Below are 14,381 nucleotides of genomic sequence, written 5' to 3' on the forward strand. Positions count from 1 at the left end.
CGCAGATCAGTGGAGGCCAGGAGTTGGAGACCAGCCTGGCCAACATGGTGAAATCCCATCTCTACTAAAAATAGAAAAATTAGCCAGACATGGTGCTGCATGCCTGTAATCCCAGCTACTCAGGAGGCTGAGTCATAAGAGTCGTTTGAACCCAGGAGGCAGAGGTGGCAGTAAGCTGAGATCACACAACTGCACTCCAGCCTGGGAGACAGAGCAAGACCTTGCCTCAAAACAAATAAATAAATAAAGCTGCTACGAACATTTATGTACAAGTCTTTGCGTGGACATATGTTTCTATTTCTCATGAGAGAAATAGCTAGGAGTGAAATTGCTAAAGCACATGGTAAGTGTGAAGTGAACTGTACAATAAATCGTCAGTCTCCAAAGTGGCTGTACCATTTTATATTCCCATCAGTAATACATGCAAGTTCCAGTTGCTCCATATCCTTGCCAACACTTGCTTGTCAGTCTTTTAACTTTTAGATATTCTTGTGGGTGTATAATGGTGTCTCATTGTGAATTTAATTTTTATTTGTCTGATGACTAATGGTGTTGAGCATCTATTCATGTGCTTGTCCACTTGTACATATTCTTAAAAATCATCTATTCAGGCTGCGCGCAGTGGCTCATGCCTGTAATTCCAGTGTTTTGGGAGGCTAATGTGGGAAGACTGCTTGCGCCTAGGAGTTCGAGACCAGCCTGGGCAACAAAACAACACCCTGTCTCTATAAAAAAAAAAAAAAATTTTTTTTCTTAATGTGATGGCATATGCCTGTGATCCCAGCTTTGTTTTTGGAAGGCTGAGGAAGGAAGAACACTTGAGCCTAAGAGTTTGAGGCTGCAATGTGCTATGATCAGGCCACTGCACTCCAGCCTGGGTGACAAAGTGAGACCCTGTCTCTAAAATAGAAAAAAATGTCTATTTAATCTTGGTTGAACTCTATTCAACTCTTGGTTGGAAGATTTCTTTATATATTTCAGGAGTCTGGGAAGGTAGAGAAGGCATTAAAGTGAGCTGGGGAGCAGTGGAAAAAGAGCAGCTTTAAAAGGATGGAGAAGGCCGGGCGCGGTGGCTCAAGCCTGTAATCCCAGCACTTTGGGAGTCCAAGACGGGCGGATCACGAGGTCAGGAGATCGAGACCATCCTGGCTAATACGGTGAAACCCTGTCTCTACTTAAAAATACAAAAAAACTAGCCGGGCGACGAGGCGGGCGCCTGTAGTCCCAGCTACCCGGGAGGCTGAGGCAGGAGAATGGCGTAAACCCGGGAGGCGGAGCTTGCAGTGAGCTGAGATCCGGCCACTGCACTCCAGCCTGGGTGGCAGAGCAAGACTCCGTCTCAAAAAAAAAAAAAAAAGGATGGAGAAGGAGGCAGGAACAAGGAGTTCAGTTTTGAATCCCTTATGTCTGAAGTACATACAGGACTTTTTTTTTTTTCCTTTTTAGATAGAGTTTCACTCTTGTCGCCCAGGCTGGAGTGCAATGGCACAATCTCAGCTCACTGCAACTTCCACCTCCCGAGCTCAAGTGATTCTCCCACCTCAGCCTCCCAAGTAGCTGGGATTACAGGCGCCTACCACCACATCTGGCTAATTTTTGTATTTTTAGTAGACATGAGGTTTCACCATGTTGACCAGGCTGGTCTTGAACTCGTGACCCCAGGTGAACCACCCACCTGGGCCTCCCAAAATGCTGGGATTACAGGCATAAGCCACCATGCTAGGCCATATAAGACATGTTGGTCGAGGTGCAGGAGGAAAGCTGGAAATATGTTCTGAAGCCCATGAAAGGGTGATCTGCAAATAAATTGAGTTTCAAGATACAGAAGCTTATCTAAGTGTCAAATGCCACAAAAAGGTAGAGTAAAATAAAGACTGGAAAAAAAAAAATAGACTTCAGCAGTGGTTTTTAAACTGTGGGCAACAGCCTGTTAGAAACCAATTTAGTAGAGCCTGACCAGTATTTCTTTTTAAAAAACTAAATAGAATAGAAAAGTGTATTGCAGGTACTAAGGTTAAGTGTAGTTCCATGAAATTTTTTCTGTTATATATATGCATTATGTTCTGGGTCACAGAGTAAGATACATCTTTAACTTTGGATCATGGTAAAAGAAAATCTTGGAAGAAGAAAAGAGGCCACAGATGTCCATCCCAAAATTATCCTAGAATAGGGCAGTGGCTAAGAATTTGGACCCAGATCGGGCTTCAAGCCCAGGCTTCTGCCCTTTGTTAGATGTGTGATTTTGAATAAGTTACAGAAACTCTCTAATTCTCACTTTCACTTTCCTTAAATATAAGTTGGGAATAATGATAATGTTTACCTCAAAGAGCCATTTTAACAGAGCTGCTTTTAGGCACAGTGGAGCTCAGTGCCTCCCTCTCAGGACAGACACAACCTGAGCAAGGGGTTCAGCTGAACCAATTTGGTCTGGATTAGATTTTTAGCCCTGATTCTTCTGCTGGGATGCCTGGTGTGAAACCAAACTACCAAGCTTCTGCCCTTACCAGGATTAAATGGGATTATGCTTGCAACATATTTTGTATGATGTCCAGAACAGGGCAAGCTCTCCCATAACTATGGGCTGTCATCATTACTGGTTGTTACCCTTGTTAGAGAAGAAGCCAAATCTCAATAGATTAAGGATATAGAGATATTGCATAGAATCTATCCTTAAAACAATCTAAATTTGGTGGAAACAACCTAAATGTCCATTAACTGTCAACAAAATATGGTATATCCATATAATGGAATATTCAGTCATAAAAAAGAATGAAGAACTGATGTGTGCTACAAAGTGGATAAACCTATCTAAGTGAAAGAAGCTAGTCACAAAAGGTCACATACCGAATATAAAATATTCAGAATAGGCAAATCCCTAGAGACAACAAGTGGATTAGTCATTGCTAGGGGCCGAGTGGGAGGAGGGAAGGGGAGTGACAGCTTAATGGATACAGGTTTCTTTTTTGGGTTGATGGAAATGTTCTGAAGCTGCCTAGTGGTGATGGTTTTACAACACTGTGAATGTACTAAATGCCACTAAATTACACACTTTTAACTGGTTTAAATGGTAAATTGTACGTGTATTTCACAACTTGTTTAAAAAGCCCCGTTCAACTTAAGGATGCTTCACCACTGCCCTTTCATCATTTTCCCAAGCTATCTCAAAGAAAGAAGTTTGCTTGGAAGCACAATGGAAAAGATTAACTCAAGAGAGTGGTAAAGCTGAGGAAAGATTTTCCTGAGAACAGGCAGAAAAGAGCAGGTTTGGAAGGAAGGGAGCAGGAGAATGGAAAGTGACAGAGGAAGAGGGGAACAACACACCGTAGTCTCCCCTGCTGCACTTTGATGCAGCTCTGAAGGCTTCTTAACGACCTGCTGGAAGGTTCTTGGGGCCACCCCAGCACAATCTCTTTGTTAGAAGGACCCTGAAGCAGTGGGGTGAGCACAGATGGGCCCCTCCTCCCCTCCTTAGATGTGGCTTGTGTACTGTTGCTATTCCTAAGGGAGAAATAATTGGACAGACAATTAATAATAATAACCCCTCATGACTGCCTCTCTGGCAGGTGCTTAGCTATAGCCCCAGGAGCTTGGTGGCTGAATAATTCTCTATTATAAACTGATTTCTCAGTGAATAGTATTATTGGTATTAATAATTAGAGCCAATTTACTATTACATACACTATTGAGTGGAGCAACAATGTGTGTCATCTGCAGCACAAGATGATTTTTTAAATGCTTTTCATTGTGTCACAGGTATTTGGGTCTCCTTCAATATATTTACTTTCTTGATTATGTCTGACTTGGGATAATGTGAAAGGCACTTTGCTTTCCCAGAGGAGGGCCATGCAAGTGTCATTCTCCTGGTTTCTTTCCTCCCTGCAAACATTCTTAGCTCTTCCCATTCTAATAAATGTTGACCTTAAACTAAAAACCAGTTTTTAAACATTCTATAACTAATATAATTGAGAGCAAGATATATTAGAAGGATAGTAGCAGTAATTAATGAGTCTCAGTCTAATCTGCCTTAAAACATTTGGGCAATATTTACTAATCAATAACATTTAAATCTCCTTGATAGTCGTTCATCCAATAAACAAATTTTGAGGGACATGTAGAAGGTGCAGAAGATACAGAAATAAATAAGATCATTGCTCTCAAGGAACCACTGCTCTAGTAGAGGAAACAGATGTAGAAACAAATCTTTCCTCTCAAATTTAATAAATATAAGGAAAAAGCAATTAACTCAGCCTGGAATCAAGGCCTTCAGTGAGGATATACATGAGAACTATCTAAAAATACTACCTTCTGTAGCTATAAAATATTTGATTTTTTCCTCTTAAGCATATTTATTTTTTATTTCATATAATTTCAACTTTTATTTTAGATTCAGGGACTACATGTGCAGGTTTGTTACACAGATATATTGTGTGATGCTGAGGTTTGGGGTATGAATGATCCCATCACCCATGTAGTGAGCATAGTACCCAGTAGTTAGTTTTTCAGCCCTTGCCCTCCTCTCTCTCCCCTCTTTTAGCCTCCAATGTCTATTGTTGCCCTCCTTATGTCTATGAGTACCCAATGTTTAGCACCCACTTATAAGTGAGAACATGCAGTATTTGGTTTTCTGTTCCTTTGGATTATGGCATCCAGATGCATCCATGTTGCTGCCAAGGGCATTAGTTTGTTCTTTCTTTTTATGGCTGCATAGTATTCTATGGTGTATATGTACCACATTTTCTTTATCCAGTCCACCTTTGATGGACATCTAGGTTGATTCCATGTGTTTACTATTGTGAATAGTACTGCAATGAACATACAAGTGCATGTGTCTTTTGGTAGAATGATTTATTTTCCTTTGGGTATCTACCTAGTAATGGGATTTCTGAGTTGAATGGTAGTTCTGCTTCAAGTTCTTTGAGAAATCTCCAAACTGCTTTCCACATTGGCTGGATTAATTTACATTCGTCCCCGGTGTATAAGTGTTCTCTTTTATCTGCAGCTTCACCAGCTTCTGTCGTTTATGACATTTTAATAATGGCCCTTCTGACTGGTGTGAGATGGTATCTCATTGTGGTTTTGATTTGCATTTCTCTGATGATTAGTGATGTTGAACATCTTTTTCATGTTTGTTAGCTGCCTGTATGTCCTCTTTGAGAAGTTCATGTCTTTTGCCCACTCTTTAACAGGGTTATTTGTTTTTTGCTTGTTGAATTGCTTAAGTTCCTTATAGATTCTGGATATTAGATCTTCGAGAGATGTGTAGTTTGTGAATATTTTCTCCCATTCTGTAGGTTGTCTGTTTTCTGCGATGATGGTTTCTTTTGCTGTGCAGAAACTCTTCAGTTTAATTAAATGTCACTTGTGAATTTTTACTTTTGTTGCAATTGCTTTTGAGGATTTCATCATAAGTTCTTTCCTAAGGCCAATGTCCACAGGGTCTCTCTTAGGTTTTCTTCTAGGATTCTTAAAGTTTGAGGTCTTACATTTAAACCTTTAATTCATCTTTTGCATATGATGAAAGTTAGAGGTTCAATTTCATTCTTCTACATACATCTAGCCAGCTATCCCAGCATTATTTATTGAATGGGGGAATCCCATCCTCATTACCTATTTTTGTCAACTTTAATGAAGATCACATGGCTGTAGGTATATGGCTTTATTTCTGGGTTCTCCATCCTGTTCCAGTGGTCTATGTGTCTGTTTTTGTAACAGTACCAAGCTGTTTCAGTTACTGTAGCCTTATAGTACAGTTTGAAGTTAGGCAATGGGATGCTTCTGGCTTTGTTCTTTTTGCTTAGGATTTCCTATTGTAAATGGGATTGTGTTCTTGATTTGGCTCTCAGCTTGAACATTATTGCTGTATAGAAATGCTACTCAATTTTGTACATTGATTTTGTATCCTGAAACTTTACTGAAGTCAGTTCCAGCAGCCTTCTGTCAGAGTCTTCAGGGTTTTCGAGGTCAACAGTCTTATCATCAGTGAAAAGAGATATTTTGAGTTATTCTTTTCCTATTTGATGCCTTTTATTTCTTTCTCTTGATTTCTCTGGTTAGGACTTCCAAGATATTTTATTGTATCATGTATGTAGAGCCAACCCAATCAAAGATTATAATTAACCTATTTTTAGTGCACCTCAGACTTTACCTGTTTATACTATTATTAATATTTTCATTTTTCATTTATTATTATTACTTATATTGTGCAATTATTGTCACTTTTATTGACACATGCTAGCATCTTTCCATCAACCTAAAGGAATTACATAGCTGAAAAAGCCTAACAGCTTATGCTGTGCTAGCAAATGTCACAGGCCAAAGTTCATAAATAGGAGTTTCTGACCATCTGCAAGAAGACTGATGATCACACCCAGACTTCAGCTGTGGGCCAAAGCAGATCATCTGCTGGACTGTCAATATCACTGTGGTGTGTGACATTTGGCCTTGGCTGATTTATTGCCTCTCTCTGTAATCAACCTATTTGCATTACAGTCCAGGCACTCTAGGTCCAGGGCAGTTAACGCATTGGTGATTAAGATATTGATAGCACAATAAATGAGCATAATTTTCACCTCTCCCAGGTCTCTAGAAAGGTATCAATGTGGTTCAGTATTCCACATGGCTTATTCCCTCTGGCTGGGGGGAAGTCTCTTAAATACCACCCCGTGGAAGAGTAAAGAAGGAAAAGGTAATTGAATTCTAGGTTGGAACAGACACAAACCTTAAAGGTCATCTCAATTCATCACTTATGCATTCATTTATTCATGCATCAATATTTAATGAGTGCCTACTGTATGCCAGGCACTGTTCATGGTGCTAGGAACAAAACATTCCATGGCTGATCTACGGAATTTATAGTCTAGTAGGGGAGAAAGACAGGAAACAAATAAACCAATAAACAGAGGCAATAACAGATCTGAATAAATGCAGAAATGAGAAGGTAGAGGGGCAGGAAGGGATGGGCATGAATGAGGTGGGAGGCACTTTAGATAGGGTGGTAATACCAATTAGAACCAGGACACTAAGGCCAGATGTCACCAAATTACGGTTGGGAGCTTTAGCTAGAGAAATGAAAAATGTGTAAAAATAAGAGTTTAGCAATAACACAAGGGTTCTATAACAAGACCCCAAAACAAGGCTGAGTCTGCAGAGAGGTTTGATCTAGCTTTCACTGCGCATAGAATTGTAGAGATGATTTAGCTGTTAGGGGCTGAACTTTGTCACCCCAAATTCATATGTTACTAACCCTTGGTAACTCAAAATTTGAGAAAGGGCCTTTAAAGAGCTGGTTAAGTTAAAATGAGGCCATTAAGATAGGCCTTTATCTAATCTGACTTGTATCCTTATAAGAAGAGATTAAGACACACAAAGAGACACCAGGAGTACCCATGCACAGAGAGTTGACCATGTGAGGACATAGTGAGAAGATGCCCATCTACAAGACAAGGAGAGAGGCCTCAGAAGAAACTAAATCCTCTGACACCTTGATCTTGGACTTCCAACCTCTAGAACTGTAGAAAAATTAATTTCTGTTGCTTAAACCACCCAGCCTATTATGGTAGTATGTTATGGCAGCCCTAGCAAACTAATGTACTAGCCCAGGATCACTTGTATCACATACTTTTTTATTCTTTTTTTTAATTTTAATTTTTACCTTCAACCAACTTATACTATCAGATACTTTTTAATATGCAGAATCTTATGTTCTGTGCCCCATCCAGACTAAATAAACACAAATTTATGTGGGAAAAGGGATAGAAATCTGGATTTTCAATAAGCACCCCTTCCAAATACAGTAAGTATAGATTCTCACCACACTTTAATTTTAGTAGTTTGAGAACTACTAGCATTAAGACCAGCTTGGGCCAGGCATAGTGGCTCATGCCTGTAATCCCAGCACTTTAGGAGGCCGAGGTGTGTGGAGTGCTTGAAACCAGAAGTTCAAGACCAGCCTGGGCAACATGGCAAAACCCCACCACTACTAAAAATACAAAAATTAGGCCGGATGAGGTGACTCACGCCTGCAATCCCAGCACTTTGGGAGGCCAAGGTGGGTAGACCACTTGAGGTCAGGAGTTCCTCGCCTGGTCAACGTGGTGAAATCCCGTCTTTACTAACGATACAAAAATTGGCCAGGTGTGGTGGTGCACGCCTGTAATCCCAGCTACTCGGGAGGCTGAGACACCAGAATCACTTGAACCCAGGAGGCAGAGGTTGCAGTGAGCTGAGATTGTGCCGGTGCACTCCAGTCTCGGCAACAGAGTGACACTCTGTCTCAAAAAAAGAAGAAAGAAGGGAAGGGGAAGGGAGGGGAGGGGAGGGGAGAGGACAGAGAGAGAGAGAGAGAAAGAAAGAAGGAAGGAAGGAAAGGAGGGAGGGAGGGAGGGAGGGAGGGAGGGAGGGAGGGAAAGGAATACTTGTTCATTTTACAGATGAGAAAACTGGGGCCAAAAGAAGGAAAATAACATGTGGAGTAGGACCTGCAAGCCAGGCTTCCTAACACAGAACTTGCTGCTGCTCTTCCCACTGCCCGCAGGCCTGGGAAGTGTGCTGTGGAGTCAGAGCTGGACTCAGAACAGAGACTGCCCAGCAATACTGATTATGCAATTGGCTGTAGTAGCTCCAGTAATCTGTCTCGCTGGAACTGAGATTGAGGGTATGTGGGCATGGTGGGTAATGGAGATCTACAGAAAGTAGGGCATGGAGCTCCTGATCGCTCAACAACGCCAAGGCTATGCCCTTTGCTAATATAGCCCAGTCTCATGGACTCAACAATTCCATAATGAGGTGGCATTACAGCTTCTAAACTCTGCTTGCTGTAGGGAAAGCCTATTTCCTCTTATTTTCTCTGACTGGGAAAGAAAAATAATTGACCACTAATGTGGTCAATAATAACTCTTCATATAATTAAAGGTATTGACTGACAAAATTTCAATTTTTTCCTTGAGCAGACAACCACTTTCTGCAGCCTTTTAGCAACACCCATTTCTTGACCCTTTTATCAATTTTGTTGTTTTCATAGTTTTTCAAATGAGTTCCACATTATGGAACCCCAAACTAGCCATAATTTACATTTAATACATTATTATTGAATAATTACATGAATAAAAGAAGGAATGGTTCTCCTTTTGTTCTCTCCTTCTTCTAGGCTATGAGTTTCTGTGGTTTTAATACATATATATGTAACAACAAAAAAAGAACTCCTGACTTTACCCACAGAAAATCAGTTATGCAAAATGTTAGCTTATAAGAAAAACAGATAGGGTGCTGTGTAATCATTAAGAAGAGGAGGCATTTGGAGCTGCTAAAATGCCGGATTACCTTGGTGCCGATCAGTGGAAGACCAAAGAGGATGAGAAGGACGACAAGCCCATCCGAGCTCTGGATGAAGGGGATATTGCCTTGCTAAAAACTTACGGTCAGAGCAATTACTCTAGGCAGATCAAGCAAGTTGAAGATGACATGCAGCAACTTCTCAAGAAAATTAATGAGCTCACTGGTATTAAAGAATCTGACACTGGCCTGGCCCCACCAGCACTCTGGGATTTGGCTGCAGATAAGCAGACACTCCAGAGTGAACAGCCTTTTAGAGGTTGCCAGGTGTACGAAGATAATCAATGCTGATTCGGAGGACCCAAAATACATTATCAACGTAAAGCAGTTTGCCAAGTTTGTGGTGGACCTTAGTGATCAGGTGGCACCTACTGACATTGAAGAAGGGATGAGAGTGGGTGTGGACAGAAATAAATATCAAATTCACATTCCATTGCCTCCTAAGATTGACCCAACAGTTACCATGATGCAGGTGGAAGAGAAACCTGATGTCACATACAGTGATGTTGGTGGCTGTAAGGAACAGATTGAGAAATTGCGAGAAGTAGTTGAAACCCCATTACTTCATTCAGAGAGGTTTGTAAACCTTGGCATTGAGCCTCCCAAGGGCGTGCTGCTCTTTGGTCCACCCGGTACAGGCAAGACACTCTGTGCGCGGGCAGTTGCTAATCGGACTGATGCGTGCTTCATTCGAGTTATTGGATCTGAGCTTGTACAGAAATACGTCGGTGAGGGGGCTCGAATGGTTCGTGAACTCTTTGAAATGGCCAGAACAAAAAAAGCCTGCCTTATCTTCTTTGATGAAATTGATGCTATTGGAGGGGCTCGGTTGATGGTGCTGGAGGTGACAATGAAATGCAGAGAACAATGTTGGAACTGATCAATCAGCTTGATGGTTTTGATCCTCGAGGCAATATTAAAGTGCTAATGGCCACTAACAGACCTGATACTTTGGATCCAGCACTGATGAGGCCAGGGAGATTGGATAGAAAAATTGAATTTAGCCTGCCCGATCTAGAGGGTCGGACCCACATATTTAAGATTCACGCTCGTTCGATGAGTGTTGAAAGAGATATCAGATTTGAATTGTTAGCACGACTGTGTCCAAATAGCACTGGTGCTGAGATTAGAAGCGTCTGCACAGAAGCTGGTATGTTTGCCATCAGAGCATGGCGAAAAATCGCTACTGAGAAAGATTTCTTGGAAGCTGTAAATAAGGTCATTAAGTCTTATGCCAAACTCAGTGCTACTCCTCGTTACATGACATACAACTGAACCCTGAAGGCTTTCAGGTGAAAACTTTAGATTGGAATCCTAACCTTACATAGACTTGTTAATAACCACTTCATAAAGAAATAAATGGCTTCAAAATTGATAAAAAAAAAAAAAGAAAGAAAGAAAAACTGATAGATTGTGTCAATTTTAATACCAGCTTGTAATTACCTGGTCTCTCACAGTCTTATCTGGTTCTTTAGATATTGTGTTCACTTTCTATCTTCTGATTACATTGTCTTTTAGCACAATCTTGTTTTTATCACCTTTTATTATAAAGCAATTTTTAAAAAAAAATAATGAGTTGTTGTCATGGTAAACCTCAGTTCAGCTATTTACTTAGCTGTACCAAGGGCTCACAGAGAGGGAGTAAGGGATCTTTGGGGACATGAATAGATCTCAGGCCGTTAAAATAGCTATGCAAATAAGGAAGGGTCTGAATGAGATCAGACTGGACTTATGTTTTAATAACTTACCAAAACATAAATGGATTCTGTTGCTCTCCTGCTCAATATGTGTGTATGTACATACGTATGTATATAGATACACACATACATGTATAGCTTAACATGGATTTTGGCATAGCAATTGGTAGCAATTAATTATGAGAAGGAGAGGAAGAAGAGATTATTTTCCAAGCAGCCAGAGCATGCTTTCAAGGATAATGGAAGAATTTGTTAATGGACATGTCTGTATGGGGGCAAACGCTTGATGAAGGGGCATTTTCATTCATTCTTCATGTACAGGACTTTAGGGGTGTGCCTATCTAAATGCCTGGCCCTTAGGGTTGAGATAGCTGGTGGCTAATATAATCCAACAGTCCATCAAATATCAGTTCAGTCCAGCTGCCTGACTGGGTCTGTTATCAGCAGTGCCAATCAAAAGAGCCTGGTCATAGAATCTCAAAGTTGGACAGAGCACTAGAAACCACTGCAACCACTCTTCCACCCAGACACAGTAACAGTACTACCTCATAAGGATGTCATGAGAATGAAATGGGTTAATAGTTGCTGAATACTTGCAATAGTGTCTGATGCATAATAAGACCTTCATGAGGTCAGTTAAATAAACACTGTTTGCTGAGAACCTGCCAACTGTGGGCACTAGTCAAGGTGCTGTACCCACAGTCATATCACTTAACCCTCTCTCCAGCCCAGCTGTCCTGATCCTAAGGGCCAGGCATTTAGATGGGTGTACCCCTAAAGTCCTATAAAACTCAGGGCCCCTGAAAATACCCCCTCATCCAGCATTTTCCCTACATATGGAAACAAACACAATTGTTTGAAAAAAGTAAAAAGCCTTCTTTACACTGAGCTGAAATTTGCCTCCAGTGATTTCTTCTTGGACTACACAGAATACATTTCTTGCTCTTCCACTCCACAGGCCTACAAAATACTGGAGAACAGCTGTCAGGAGAGATAACAAACCCAAAACCTGGAAATCACTCATCAAACCAGTTTTCTTCCTTTTAAGTGACAAATATGTGGGTTGGGTCAAAACTGGAAGAGAAGATCTGCTGCCAGGCCACGGTGCCCTTTGGTTTTTGCTTTCCAGATGCTCGGGGGCCATTCTGCTGGCAAGCAGACCTACGAGCAGGGATGGGCAATTGTTGCTATGGTGCAATGAAGCAAGTGGGGCTGGGGGAGAATCCTTGAGAAGATAGTTCCTGCCAGATTTCTTTCTGCCAGCGCCATAAACTTTAATTAAAGTGAGCCCTCAGGCTGCACCAGGAACCACAGGTGCTGTGATGTTGGTGTCCAATGGGGTCAACAGAGAGAAATGCTGACTGTGAGTGGGGCAGCAGCCAAGAAGCAAACACCAGCCAACATGCAAAGAGAAAAGAGAAAACAAACCTGTGCTCCCTTTCAATAAGACAGTATTTACAAATCAGAGATCTGGAGACTGACAGGCGGGGTCCCAAACTCAGCTCTGGCACTTCAATAAACCAGATGACCTGGGACAAGTTACTTAATGCTCCTACCTCCCCTCCTCCACACCTTTTCTTCCTCTGTATAAGGAGGATGATAACAATAATATCTACTCTGTGGAGCTGTTTTTAATGATTTACCAAAATGAACAAATGTCAGGTATATTAGTTACTATTTGAAAATTTCCCATATACAATCCTTACAGAGACATTTGGAGCAGATGTTACTAATCCTACTCTCCTACTCTTTTTTTTTTTTTTTTTTTAAATAGAGTCTTGCTTTGTTGCCTGGAGTGCAGTAGTGTGATCACAGCTCACTGCAGCCTCAACCTCCTGGGCTCAAGCGATCCTCCCACCTCAGCCTCCCAAGTAGCTGCGGCTACAGGCACATGCCACCACATCTGGCTAATTTTTTGTAGAGATGAGGTTTCACCATGTTGCCCAGGCTGGTCTCAACTGGCCTCAAGCAATCCACCTGCCTTGGACCTCCCAAAGTGCTGAGATTACAGATGTGAGTCACAGAGCCCAGCCCTTTTTTCTTTTTTTAAGAGTAAAGGTCTTACTATGTTGCCCAGGTTGAAGTGCAGTGGTGTGATCATAGCTGACTGCAGCCTCTAACTCTGGACTCAAGCAATCCTCCTACCTCAGCCTCCCAAGGAGCTAGGACTACAGACATGCACCCCATGCCCAGGTAATTTTTAAATAATTTCTTGTACAGACAGTGTCTCACAGTGTTGCCCAGGCTAATCTTGAACTCCTGGCCTCAAGCAATCCTCCTGTCTTGTTGGCCTCCCAAAGTGCTGGGATTATAGGAGTGTCCCACTGCACCTGGCTCTAACCTCATTTTACAAATGAAGAAACTGAGGTTTAGAAAATTAACTAACTTGCCCAAGATCACCAAGTTATAGACTGAGGAATGAAAATTTGATGTATCTGAGGTTCTCTTTTCACCTACTCCAGTAACAAACAAGAAAGCTCACAGCCCAGGGAAATCAGCCCCACCTGGTACAGAGGTGAGGGCGTGGAAAAGACAGGAGAGATAAACAGGAAACAGCATAGCACTAGGGTGGAACCAGGACAGGCAATGAATAGGAGACCAGAATAAAGCATGATTAAAGCAGGCCAGGGAGTGGGAGGTGGGAAGAAGGCGTCAAGTTCATTGGCCTAGTTGAAACCATCAAAAAAACTTAACTTGTAGAGTATGCTGTGCAGATAACTAGTAGCTTGTTCCAGGAAGAAAGCCCTCCAAAGCCTCCACCCTCCTAACTCCTTAATCCAGGCAGGGAAGTAGTCCACATCAATTCAGTCTCCATCCCCAAAATACCCACAACCCCCATCTATAGTACCTGCTGCCCAAGAGTCCTTTAATAAGGTAAAGAGCCTTTTATTCTGCTATCTGAGAAAACTGTAAAGGATCTGCTTAAAAAGCAGACACTCTGGGGAAAGCAACACATTGACTTTAAGACTATGCTCTTTTTTTAAAAATTTCAACTTTTATTTTAGATCCAAGGGATACATGTGTAGGTCTGCATAGATACATTGCACGATGCTGGGGTTTAGGGTGAGAATGACTCTGTCACCCAGGTAGTGACCATAGTACCAAACAGGTAGTTTTTTCAGCCCACACCTCCCTCCCTTCCTGCTTTAGTAGGCCCAGTGTCTGTTGTTCCCATCTTTATGTCTGTGTTCAATGTTTAGCTCCCACTTATAAGTGAGAACATGCTGTATTTGGTTTTCTTTTCTGCATTAATTCACTTAGGATTATGGCCTCCAGCTCCATCCATTTTTCTGAAAAGGACATGGTTTTTTTATGGCAATATAGTATTCTATGGTATATATGTACCATATTTTC

The 14,381-nt window shown here is 41.5% G+C and overlaps 1 protein-coding gene across 1 annotated transcript; it reads left to right on the forward strand.

Moving 5' to 3' along the window:
* Positions 1-9,236: 9,236 nt before the first annotated feature.
* LOC117080458 (26S proteasome regulatory subunit 7-like) lies at positions 9,237-10,705 on the forward strand. The gene is given in 3 exon segments (XM_033205557.1): positions 9,237-9,582; positions 9,584-10,157; positions 10,160-10,705. Coding segments are annotated over 3 exon segments (1,296 nt in total). The 5' UTR covers positions 9,237-9,306; the 3' UTR covers positions 10,606-10,705.
* Positions 10,706-14,381: the final 3,676 nt, after the last annotated feature.

This window comes from Trachypithecus francoisi, unplaced genomic scaffold (assembly GCF_009764315.1).
Source record: "Trachypithecus francoisi isolate TF-2019V2 unplaced genomic scaffold, Tfra_2.0 Lachesis_group8, whole genome shotgun sequence".
Lineage (NCBI taxonomy): Eukaryota > Metazoa > Chordata > Mammalia > Primates > Cercopithecidae > Trachypithecus > Trachypithecus francoisi.